The following is a 12,130-nucleotide window of genomic DNA, read 5'->3' as shown; positions in this document are numbered from 1 at the left end:
ATAACAATACAGAAATGAAATGGAATGGTGTGGCCACCGATAAAACCACAAACGTTATCAAACTGCACATGCTGCATGCAACGATTTCCTCCATAAAATACCATAAAAAACGTATTGTTGTGCCACAACAAACTCATTGACTAAATATGTAAATCAAATGGGTTTATTGCAATGGTTCTCGACATCTTTGCAGTTGATAAAATATCCAAACAAATTTTCCGGCCCGCTAATTTATAAAATTTATAAACAAACTATAAACAAACTAATAAAAGTATATATATTTGTTGAGGATACAACAAAAATATTTATGCATTTCATATCCAAAGAATTCCTGCTTTTTTGCTTTGTGAGGACCATAATATTAACGCGGACCGGTGGTTATGAAAATAGGTCTACTGCACTAATGGTTGACTTTACATCGAAAATAATTGCTTCGAGTACTTTCCCATCTGACGCAATTTACAGCAACTTTCCTGAAACATGGCAAGGTGATTGCCGCTGCAATTTAATGCGTCATACTCGGTACGTGTTAGCTGGCAGTCTTTGATATATTTGCCTGTCCGACTAAGCGAACTACGCTTGGCGTGTTTTGTTGAGTTGGAAAACCACTGCCTGTGAACTTTGTTGACTTGGAAAGCTACTGCTTGTGGACTTTGGACCCGCGCCAGAGTCAAGGCACAACGAGAAAACATGTCTTTGTCTGTGCAGTAGGTCGGTCTGGAAACAAATAACATGGCTGTTAGTCCGAGGTTTTCAACACGTTAACTGATTTTCTGTCGTCACTTGTAATGAAGTTTTGGGACCAGTGGTTTTGCATCAAGTACAATCCAGTGTAAGTAGAGTCGACTCGAACAATAGGTGACAAGATGTTTAAACAAAGACGGCAGAGAAGCAAAACAATCATATTTGTTAGGCACAATAAAACGATTGTTCTGAAGGGAAAAATAGAAATGTTCAATGTCTACTACACTGCAATAATTCGAATTGCAGACTCTTTTACAACCGCAGCGTGACTTAAAGGCGTACGTGGTTACATTATAAAAAGGCGTAAAATGGGCGGGGCGTTCCAGGAATGGTCTACAAACTATTTAGTCGTTAGCCCACGTATATTTCATAGGAGGAGCATGAGAGGGTGACGTGATGATGAGAAAGACTGTATATACAATGCCGCTTAGTTTCTGTATCGGCGCATTTTAACTTTGTGTCTGGTCAGTAACGTTAAAGAGCATATAGCTAAAGATAAGAGCCACCAACATGCTTGGTGTACTGTACGCCTTCGTTAGCTGTTTGTTTTTCGTGTTCTTGAACAAAGTTTTGATCCCCCATTTCTCGAAGTCGCTTACGCAGTTTCATGGATTCACTAAAAAGCAGAAATCGGAATGGCATAATCGGTAAGTAAACTAAGTAATTTCGTTCTTACTATTTTTAACGTCTATCCCTGTATTCAGGATAGCATCTAGCCTTCACTCGGCCACTGTGACAGTTTTGGTGTTGTACATACTTTTATTTGATGAAACTCTCCAGGAAAATCCTGTTTGGTAATAAGTGAACTTACTTGCTTTTAGTTTGTAAAACATTTTTTTAAACAGGGGTGTATCAACATTATCTGAAATTACCATTGCATTTTCTACCGGATACTTATTAGCAGGCAAGCATCGTTAACTGGTTAAATTCAGTATAAACTGATAATATGTTTGTGATACAGATTTATGTCTGATTATGGCAGACTATGATGGTGTTGGTGATACTCCATTGTATATTCTTCATCACGCATCATCTATTCTTGCCTATGTGTTTTCTATGGTAAGTGACATATTTAGTTGCAAGAATACAGTAGTTAATATTAATTGTTGCAATCCTATACACCCTGGTTTTGTTTTTACTTCTATATTGTGTAACATTTGTAAACTTCGTAATCCCACTTCAGTATGTAGTAATATGGTGCAGTGAACCCTTTCAAGATACCATAAGAATATGTAGATGCTAAACAGGTGATAGTCACACACATACAGGATGCCAGAGACTGCCTTGTATGTGTTGACCTCACAGATCTGGCTGGAATAGTTTCATATAAACTAATAATAATGGCACACATGTTAAAATTTTTGACCAATATTTTTTTAGTGGATTGGCTTGCTGTATTCTGTGGCCATATTTCGTTTACTTGCGGAGATGTCAACCACATTTGTCAACATCAGGTAATTATTGTTTCTTGGTGGTAATGCAAACAAATGTTAGTCATTAGTTAGATGTAATCCTCTTGCATCTACATGCTTTGTAACTCATGAAACAGGAAATTATATGTCATAGCTCAGTGTTTGTCACAAACCATATGCATATACTATCTGTACTATTTTAGTCACAACTGAACACACCAACATTAAATAGATTAAATACAAGTTGCCAATTGAAAAATCTGGCAACTAGTTTAGAACAATTTGTGATTTGGATTTTGCATTTACTGATATGTGTTCAGGTGGTGCATGTCTGTTACCGGATACAAACAGACCAACCTTTATTTCTATAATGGTCTGGTCATGACCTTGACCTTCTTTCTTGCAAGAGTTTTACCAATTCCTTACTTTTATTACTGGGCATATTCTATTGTGCATTTGGAAGAATACGAAAGGTATGTCACTACATGGTGTAAATGTAATATCTTACTACAAAACACATTACAGTACCAATAATAATCAACAAAAATGCTAGGCAAATGCCTGTTGTTGTGACACGTAGTGGGCTGCATATGATAGAGGAAGTGATAATTAAATGTGTACGCGGTTGCATGGCACGCAAGCGTTTCGAAAAATGAGCTTTCTGCGAAACTGTTCCGTGCTTTCGATCCCACAACAGCGAACTGTCTCGGGAGAACAATAAAAAGGTTTCGCAATATAGTTTAACGACGACCATGGCGCGGTGATTTGCACAGGGTTACGGTAATAATCAGATTTTCGACAATCTGTTGGCATATGCGATTGCCCAGTTATTCGCCATTTGACTTTTTCATCAGCAAAACGGTTTTTTTAAGTTAACTTCCTGCATAATTGGACCTACGTGCTCAAACACAAGGATCTGCGACACGGGTGTTATACAGAATCGTATGATGTAATGCCCAAAAATGATTCTGTCTGTAGAGTTTTATGATTAAGAATAAACCGCTTTAACCTTTTTTTATAAGTCATTTAAACTTAGGTTTACAGAAAAAAATAGAAGAAAATGTTTATGTTTACATAAAATACTGGCTGTCTTTGACAAATCGCGATTTAACTGACGATTGTGATTGCGATTAATCATGTAAGACTAATGGCAGGATAAACTATGGTAAAATACGAAAATTCCTCAAAAAAGCTTTATCTTTGTAGAGTATCATGGCCTTGTCACTTTCTGTGGTTGGGGACTTGCACCATTCTTGACGTCATGAACGTGATTTGGTTCAAGAGAATGTTGTCGGGCATTAAGAAACATCTTGGCAGCGAGCAACAAGCCCCAAAGGAGAAACCGATCTCAAACGGGCGTCTCCTCACTACGGAACACAACAAAATTTGCTCGTTAGCAGAAACTAGTAATTCCAAAGAGAACAACGATTGTATCCCATCTGACAGGCGCAAGTCTAAAAGCTTTAGCCTCAAAGCACCGGTAAACGGCCTTGTACAAATGATGTTTTCAAATTCTTACGAACCAAAGAGAGCTGGTGATGTTTGTGTACATAAAATTGATTAAATGTGCTTTCGTCGAACTTTTCTGTGCTTAAGTTTGCTTGGTTCAATATTTGGAATTTTAGGTTTTTCATCCTAGCTGAGAAATTAATAGCACTTTTTGCTGCAAATACCTCATTGCCTTCAACGCAATATAATCCACATATGCACAATTGCGCCATTATTTCAGCACTGCAGTTAACAAAACCATATTTGTTTTTATATTCCTTTTGACAAAAAATGTCAAATTCAGAAAATTAATTGAAGCCAAATGCCGAAAGCTTTTTATTGACTTGACCTTCACGCCTGTAAAATTTAAACCTTCACCGCAAATCAATGAATATAACGATAGGTGCTTTAGAAGCTTGTGAACGGTATAATTACTGCACGCCGAATTGACAGCTCCCGGGCGGCAATAGCAATTTTGAATCGCATGTGGTTGATTTTGTGTTTTGTTCCTTGATATGTTATTTTAATTCCATCCTCTCAACAACAAAAATGTTTCCTGTATGCCTTTCAAAAAAGTCTGCTGTTATGTTTTATCGTTTACTTGTACCGTTTTAAAAAACCTTACAGAGTTTCAAATTTCGTTGCTTAAAATACATGAAAACTGAAAAAAAACTGTACGCCTATAAGTTAATTGGAGATTGTAAGGAGAATACGCTCGTCAATTTGTTTATGTTAGAAGTGATAAAAACTTGGTCCGTGTGATAAACGTCAAAAAACGTTTCCATTGAAGAGTCGGCGAGAGGACATTCGCATACGGCAACACAGCAATATGCCAAAAACAATGCTTTAGATATAAGTTGAAACCAGATCACTAAAGTTTGCGCATTTCAACCGTGTGCAGTGTATGTGGTATAACTATCCAACGAAGTTGGTTGAATACAAATACTGGCAAACAGCCTATCAAACTTTAAGGTCGGCATATGACATCATTATTTTCCGTATTTCGCTGGATTTTATAAAGTCGTAAGCATTTCATTACGCTTGAAGCCATTTCACATGTCCGCTTTGTGGCAGCCTGATATCCAGGCGAAACCACAAGCAAATCGATTGCGCCCTGTTTAATTTATGAAGAGAAAAAGGCCAATCCAATCCCGAGCTGAGCAAGCAGCGTGTTGTTGCATTTGGGCAAACGATCAGCTGATTTCGAACTGTGCAGTGTTGCAGAACTGGTTTGTGGTTTCGCAAGTTTAGCTTTCAGGATATTCTGAAGCAAGCCTGAGCTGTGTGCGAACACGACGGTTTTTAATTTAGATGCACACGTGTCGATGATGAGCAATCTACAGTGTGGCCTGGCTAGCTTTGTATTCTTCTTGTACTTCTATAAGCACCTAAGTCCCGCGCTTTCATGGCGAATACCGAAGTTTAACCGGCTGAGTAACGATGAGAAGTTGGAGTGGCATTGCAGGTAAAATCCTGTTCATGGTTTGTTGTGCAAACACGTGTGAAAGTTATCAGACATGTACACACTTGTTTCTTTTTGCAGAAACACGTCAACCCTTCATGCAGTTATTGTGTCCTTGCTTACTACTTACGTTTTTTTATTTGACAATGACAACTTAAAGAAAGACATAATTTGGTAAGTTTAAAAACTAAAAAAAAATTATGAAATTGTTTCACAATAACGCTCATGTCATTAGTGTACTTGATGCTAATGAGGTAAAATGAAAACAAACATAACTTAACCTGTTATCTAAAAGCTTTAAACCAACAGGTATGCATTGGAATGGTTTAATACAGTTTGTGTAGTTTTTTCAGATAAATTATTGATTTGTCACCAGGTGTTTGAGCGTATTCTATTAACTATTAAAGTCAAAACATATGTTGTTTTTAGGGGCAGAAGTCTGTTATCAGAACGGAGCCTTGCCATATGTGTTGGATATTTATTATCAGGTAACTTAGTTTTATTGTGAACTGTGCTTGCTAATATCTCCGATCTATTTGCTCCATAGACTTGTATGTGATATATGAACACTACAGTTCTGTTGGTGGTTCTGTTGGTTTTATTATCCATCACTGTGTGTCAGCGTATGCATACATTTATGCCTTGGTAAGTTTTTTTTTCATAATCATAAATGTTTTATGGAGTTCAAAAATTTTAATGTAAATTAGGCTGCAAAGTGTGCAATCGGAATGCAAATAAAGTTAAATGCTTTAGGGAATTTCGTAGCGCTTAATTGTGCCACAGGTAAATTTGTTTGCTTGGATTTGTTTATCAAGTCTGAGGTCCAAAGATTAATATGAGACGAACTTTGTACATTAGACCTATGTACAATGCTCAGTTTAACAGCTTGTTGATTTAGTTACGAACCGTGAATATTACTTCAGACCTCAAAGGTTTTTCCAATGCAAAACTTTTTTTCATATTTATCAAACATTGTGCCAAGATTGAAATTTGCAGGCCGTTTTTACCATTTGTATATAACTGAATCTTGAACCCCTAGGAGTTACTGTGGCTTTTGCATTAAACCTTTGCTGCTAATTGGCAGAACATCTATGGAGTTCATTTTGTTACAATATATCCTACATTATTGTGGTAATTCCTGAAAAATTTAAAATAAATAGCAGTTGCTAAATGTCCTGCTTTTCTAATGTGTTGTCATAAAAAACATGATTTACTGTAGTGCAACACGTGAGTGGTGCAACAATTATTCTAGTATTGGTTGGTCTGCTCACTAGCAGCCAGTAGGCAAGTTAGGTCAATGCATGATACATTATTTGCTATTCAATTATTGGTTTTGGTCTTTGGGGATCCACTTTTTATTACTTTGGTCTGTTGGTTTATTGACTCACAACAAGTTTAGAAATCGCATGATATGTGCTTTTAAATCTTGTTATATGTAAAAGCAAACTTCTCTAGCACTAGTAACTTATGATACCTCTGCTACATGATGAATGTTTAATTGCAGACAGCAAGCATTTTGGTTCCTGTCGCCAATTTCCGCCTGTTGGCTGAGATGTCAACACCGTTTGTCAATTTAAGGTGAGTGACAGCCAGCCTGCTTGATGCTGCAAGTACTTTTGTGATTGTGTCAGCCTCGCTTGTTTTTTGTAGTAACTTTGGACAATATTATGAAGCATTTTTGCATTTGTTCAAAACAGTGGCCATTTTTGTCCGATGCACCAAACACTTTTTTTTTTATTATTCAAATATGGTCATTAAGATTGTTCTAATCCAAACTCTGTTTGTAAAGGTGGTCTTTGTCTATTATGGATGGAAAGAGCTCCAAGTCCTACTACTACAATGGCCTACTTCTGGCCCTTACATTTTTTATTGTTCGTGTGTTACCAATCCCCTTCTTTTACTACATGGTGGTTAGGGTACAAAGCTACGATTCCTACAGGAGGCAAGTTTTGTTTATCAATAGTTTTAGTTCAAGCTGCAACAGTAACGTAACACACCAGTGTTAACACGAAAGTCTACAGTTAGTTATTAAATCATGTGCGAGAAACAAGTTGCAACCAAACAAATAACTGTTCCCAACAAGCATTTTTTTAAATTTTATGACAATATACCTTAAAATTTCCTTTGTATTATTTTTGAATTTCTTGAAATGTTTTATATTTCAATATTTTTAAAATATCCTGCAGAGTTCCTTATTCAGCACACATATCCTGGATATCAGTGTGCATGATCTTGGATGTCATGAATGTACTTTGGTTCCGCAAAATCCTGTCCGGAGCCCTAAAACACTTCTATGAAGTACCGAAGACTGAACCATCATCAAGGATTGTCAGCAATGGAAATATGTGTAAAAGTGAATAACAGTTTGTTCATATATCATTATCACCACCACCACTGTTCACTTCAATAAAACCAGCCTGTGTTCTTCAGCTGGTACAGTAATTGTTTCTTGTTGACTATAACATAAGAACTGCTTTATATGCCAACTCAGTTTTTGGGCTGAAAGCAGTTCCTCTCTCACTATTCAGTAAAAGGCTCTTTTTACTGCAGTACGAATCAGTATGCCAACTTACCCATTTTTCTTATCTAGTCATCACTTTTTGGCATTGTTTGTCATTTTTGATTTTGGCAAGTTTTGTATTGCAACTAATGTTTATGTTTTTTGTCTGTTTTACTTTTTACTGTGTGCTTGTGTCATTCATGTGTAGGTTCTGTACCTGTAGTAGTATACATACAGTGTTTGGCATTTTCCAATAAGCAAACAATTCCAGATTGGCCGAAAACCATTTAATAATTGAATAGGTGCAAAATTTTCATCAATACTATTTGTTATTTGCTTTGTGTTCTCAGTTTTAAATTGTTTGTTCCGAACGTCGTGTTTGAAAAGTTGTAAAACAACGAAATAATAATCGTTATTCTTAGTGCTATCACCTTTTCTGTCAACTAGAGCGTACCCTTCTATTTCCAACTTTCCCTTGCCAATTCCCATTTCATTTCTGTGTGCAGCCTGTTGATGTGCGTTTACGATTACGAATACTGTTGGTACATGACTTTCCTAGTAACACTTTTTGAAACAAGCTTGATCGTCCGCTGGTGCCATCACATTCATGACACACAAGCAGTATATCAAAGGCTTGTGGTGTTTCACACATATTGCTTGCAATACAGGTGCAATATCGGAACGTATTGCCATGTCATATTTAATTTTTTTTGCTGCTATTTATACTGGATGTTATCCAATCACACATGCTGTGTTAATAGTTCATAATTACATGAAACGAACAACATATTTAAGTGTGCTCGACTTGTGAAAGAGTGCATATTAATAATTTTGGATAAGTGTTTTTGAAAAGATGATGCAACATACCGAAAAACTCGTTGTCATCCCATTAGATTTATGAATTATTTAAATAACTTCGGACATTAAAGTAACATTGAAGCTCATTGAATGATCCTTTCTGAAAATTTTGCGTAATTTTTGAAAAGCTCGTTGTTCATGTAATCATAGGTTTGCGCCACAACACTTGCGCCCAATTGTGTGACCAATTTTACGCATGTGGATGGCTTTCGTTACGGACTTGGATCAGTTGTCGCATGACTACGCTGGCAGCCAAACCACGGATATGTCACTTGAAGAAAACTGTGTAGAATTTTCAGCAAAATCACAGTCGAATGGCACATTGTCAGTTGTTGCTGCTTGTCAATTGGTTGATGGGATTCATGGGAATGCAATTAAAAAAAAATGTGTTAGATAAAGCGCTACGGTAAACAAATCTTTTTTGTGGGGTTAACATTATCCTTTGGTGACCTATATACACTTCAGAATACCTTCGTTTGTTGTTCATACGACAACACACTAAAGACAATTTTACAAAACGTTCAGCTGATTGGAAAAATAAGTAATCAGCAAAAACCGGAGCAGCGGAACCACATGAACTTATCGGTTTATTTTATTTTCAATTTGTATTTTGCAAATTTCGAGTTACTAACTGCAGTTTTGCGAAATGGATGGGAACAAAAGATTTCGTTCCACAATTCTCGACAAACCCATGAGTCGGGGAAAGCAGGAAATTTCACTCAGCGTCTTTGCATTGCTCTTTAGTGAAATGATTCAATATTCACAGAACAGAGTACGCTCTGTTTCGGAATTGCAGGTGATATAACCTTTTGAATAGCGTAAGTTTATGGGATTTTTGACGTGCTCGTATGCCAAGTTTCTTGATAATTTTGTTGAAAGTGTTAAAGAAACACCCTCACACTTCAATTTGGCTTTTGTATTTCTAGCTTCCAATAAAATAAAAATTTATGTTGTAGTGTGGCCATATAACATGTATAGTCTATAACAACAGTCTTTTCATTGCTTTCAGAGCAAACTCTCAGACTTTGGTTACAGCGTGGGATCAAGACTTGTGGATTTACTGTGTTTTAGAGAGAAAGGGAACAAGCGTGAAACAAAACTTATCAACATTCTCATGTTTATCAAAGTAAGTAAGTTATAAACAGATTGTAACTGTTTTTTGTTTGTTTAAACAAATTATAATCTTGGGAGATACCCCAATATCTTTTTAAGCCCGAAAGGTCAAAAATATGCTAGGTACAATTAACATGCAAATAATTTTCCATTCCAATTAAGGTTATACTTGTTTTTATAATTGACATCCTCTGACCAGACATAATCCTTGCATTTGTGGTATTGCAATAATGTAAAATTAAGCTAACCTGACCATATTTTTCCGTTTTTATTAAGCCTGAAAGAATGAAAGGTATTAAAAGTGGGTGCACAAAGAAAATAAAAAAGAAATGATTCATTCAAAAACTTTTTGTGGGGTACATTGTAAAATATTAGGCGTTAGGTCTGAGAGTGTCATGGGTGCCAGACTTTATATCCTTTGTGGTTTTGTCGGTGCCCATGACCATTTCATTTCTGTTGTGCATTGTTCGTCTGTGTTGTGGTTTTTCGCGCAAAATACACATGATTTGATTTGTGTTATATTTTTTTTTTTTCTAATTGTTTTTCCATTAACAGGTACAGGTGTGGAAGGCTCTCTTTGGAAAGGAAGCTGATAAACTGGAGCAAGCTAGCGACGATGACAAAATTTACTATATTATTGAAAAGGAACCAGTTATATCAACATTCATATGTGTGCCAAGGGATAAAGGCTCCCTTAATTGTGCATCTTTCATTGCTGGAATAGTGGAAGCTGTGTTAAACTTGTCAAACTTTCCAGCAAAAGTATGTTATTATGCTATAATTAATTGTTGTTTTAGTATGTAAAATTTTTTGTCTTGAAACTGTTGGCTGCAGTTATGTAATAATTAAATGTGTTAAATGTTCCAAAAGAAAGTATTTCAAATTTTAATTACCATTAAGAAATATATTGACTGGAAACTATTATGGACATTTTGTGTTGGTGCTAACTCTTGTGGATTATACGTTTTTTTGACAAGTCAGACCAAGAACTGAAAAATAAACTCTTGGTGAGGTTTGAACTCACAGCGCTTGGCTGATTAGGCCCACCAACTGAGCTATGGGAGCTCAGCATCACAGCTCGGGTGATCAATTTGTAAAACAAAACAAAAAACACCATTCTTGATTTTTTGCAGGTCACAGCTCACTGGCACAAGGGAACAACCTTAATGATAAAATTTGATGAGTCGGTCATCACAAGAGACAAGTCCCTAACATGATCAGTATTGCTCACCTGTAAACAACCAATAATATATGTTCAATCGTGTCGTGCGCTTGATGTTTCTCCAGCAAGGAAGAACTGACGTTGCTAAGCAACCGTCATAACCATTGGCGTTGTCCGACTAGCGTAAATGCAATATGCGCCTGTCTTTGCTGTGTCAGATTATTAAATTAAACAAGGCGGTAAAGTATTCTTACCTCGCCGAGTTTCAACGTTTTTCTTTCTTTTGTGCGTCAGCTTTTGTTCCCAATAGACGTAGAGGGATTTGATCGTTTTATCGTTTGCCTACGCTACGGTTGCTTATCCTTGTCGCTATCCGAACGGCAATGCTTAATTTTATGTAAAGCTGACTAAAAAAAAACGATTGATAGCCTATTTAACTATGCATACTTGCTGTAATTACTATGCTCGTGACGCTGGCTTTACTGATACCCGCAAATCACGTGATGATTCCAAGCTGCCTAAATGTCTGCGCGCCATTGCAGTTCATTGATTTTTTGTAGCCATTGACGTGCATTATCTTCTCGGCTATCAGTCCCTGCGGAAAAGTGTTAAGGCTTGGTCGCATTATTTCGTAAGCGCAATGAGATTTAGTAAACGTGGAACAGTTCAAGGCGCAGCAGCCTAAAGTTTTCACGGGGCTAGCGACATTCTGCGTTGTTGTCGGGTTTGTGATAAGCAGGCGAGTATGTAGTGGTTTATCAGCATATCAGTGGAATGCCTTGTATAGTGCAAGTCGATCAGATACTTCTATGTATTTCCTTCTAGCTAGTGCAGTGATTCCCAACCTTTTTGTTGTCACGAATCGCGTTGATAAAATAAGTCTGCGTACACCAACGTTAAATTTACGCGAGGTTCTTGTGATTAACTGTTAAGTTGTACCAATTCCTCAAAGGAAACATGTGGTGTTACTTAACAAGTAGGAAAGATCCGAAACCAAAATTAATTTGAAAGTAAATTGGCAACAACATAAAGGGGAACCGAAGAGACACAGAATAAACGTATATTGTGGTAAGAAGGCTTCTCTTGTCCACTCACTGACCGCCTAGGACCAGGTTGGAAATCACTGAGCTACAGGGTAAGGTGTCGGAAACGTTGCTGCGCAAACGTTTCCCAACTTATGGCTTGAAAACATTAGCATTTCTGTAACGCTAGAAATCTATATTCAAATCCAACAAGCCCAATCTGTTTACTTTGTTCAGACGCAAAAACAGTTGTCAGTATTCAAAATTCAAATTAGGACCCTCGTGCCAAATGGAAATTAAACCAATTTTTGGTCTCACGATCGACCAACAACATTTTTCCTAGGCCTACCCAATGTGCTTTTGTAAGGT

At 36.8% G+C, this 12,130-nt stretch overlaps 2 protein-coding genes across 2 annotated transcripts; both read left to right on the top strand.

Moving 5' to 3' along the window:
• The first annotated feature begins 730 nt into the window (after nucleotides 1–730).
• On the top strand, nucleotides 731–8,344 carry LOC145889559 (uncharacterized). The gene is made up of 15 exons (XM_082980541.1): nucleotides 731–1,391; nucleotides 1,449–1,538; nucleotides 1,590–1,648; nucleotides 1,706–1,803; nucleotides 2,125–2,198; nucleotides 2,477–2,629; nucleotides 3,363–3,702; nucleotides 4,776–4,873; nucleotides 4,915–5,109; nucleotides 5,188–5,280; nucleotides 5,536–5,594; nucleotides 5,654–5,751; nucleotides 6,611–6,684; nucleotides 6,896–7,048; nucleotides 7,293–8,344. Exons 1-15 carry the CDS (start codon nucleotides 1,255–1,257, stop codon nucleotides 7,465–7,467), a joined length of 1,896 nt encoding a protein of 631 aa, XP_082836667.1. The 5' UTR covers nucleotides 731–1,254; the 3' UTR covers nucleotides 7,468–8,344.
• A 688-nt stretch (nucleotides 8,345–9,032) lies between these two features.
• Nucleotides 9,033–11,328, top strand: LOC145901737 (trafficking protein particle complex subunit 5-like). Its single transcript, XM_082989511.1, has 4 exons — nucleotides 9,033–9,260; nucleotides 9,474–9,590; nucleotides 10,133–10,339; nucleotides 10,711–11,328. The coding sequence occupies exons 1-4, from the start codon at nucleotides 9,111–9,113 to the stop codon at nucleotides 10,792–10,794; spliced, it is 558 nt and encodes a 185-aa protein (XP_082845637.1). The 5' UTR covers nucleotides 9,033–9,110; the 3' UTR covers nucleotides 10,795–11,328.
• The last annotated feature ends 802 nt before the right edge of the window (nucleotides 11,329–12,130 follow it).

Source organism: Ascidia mentula, chromosome 1, assembly GCF_947561715.1.
Source record: "Ascidia mentula chromosome 1, kaAscMent1.1, whole genome shotgun sequence".
Classification (NCBI taxonomy): Eukaryota; Metazoa; Chordata; class Ascidiacea; order Phlebobranchia; family Ascidiidae; genus Ascidia; species Ascidia mentula.
Note: the sequence above shows the minus strand (reverse complement) of the source record. Positions and strands in the feature narration are given on the sequence as shown.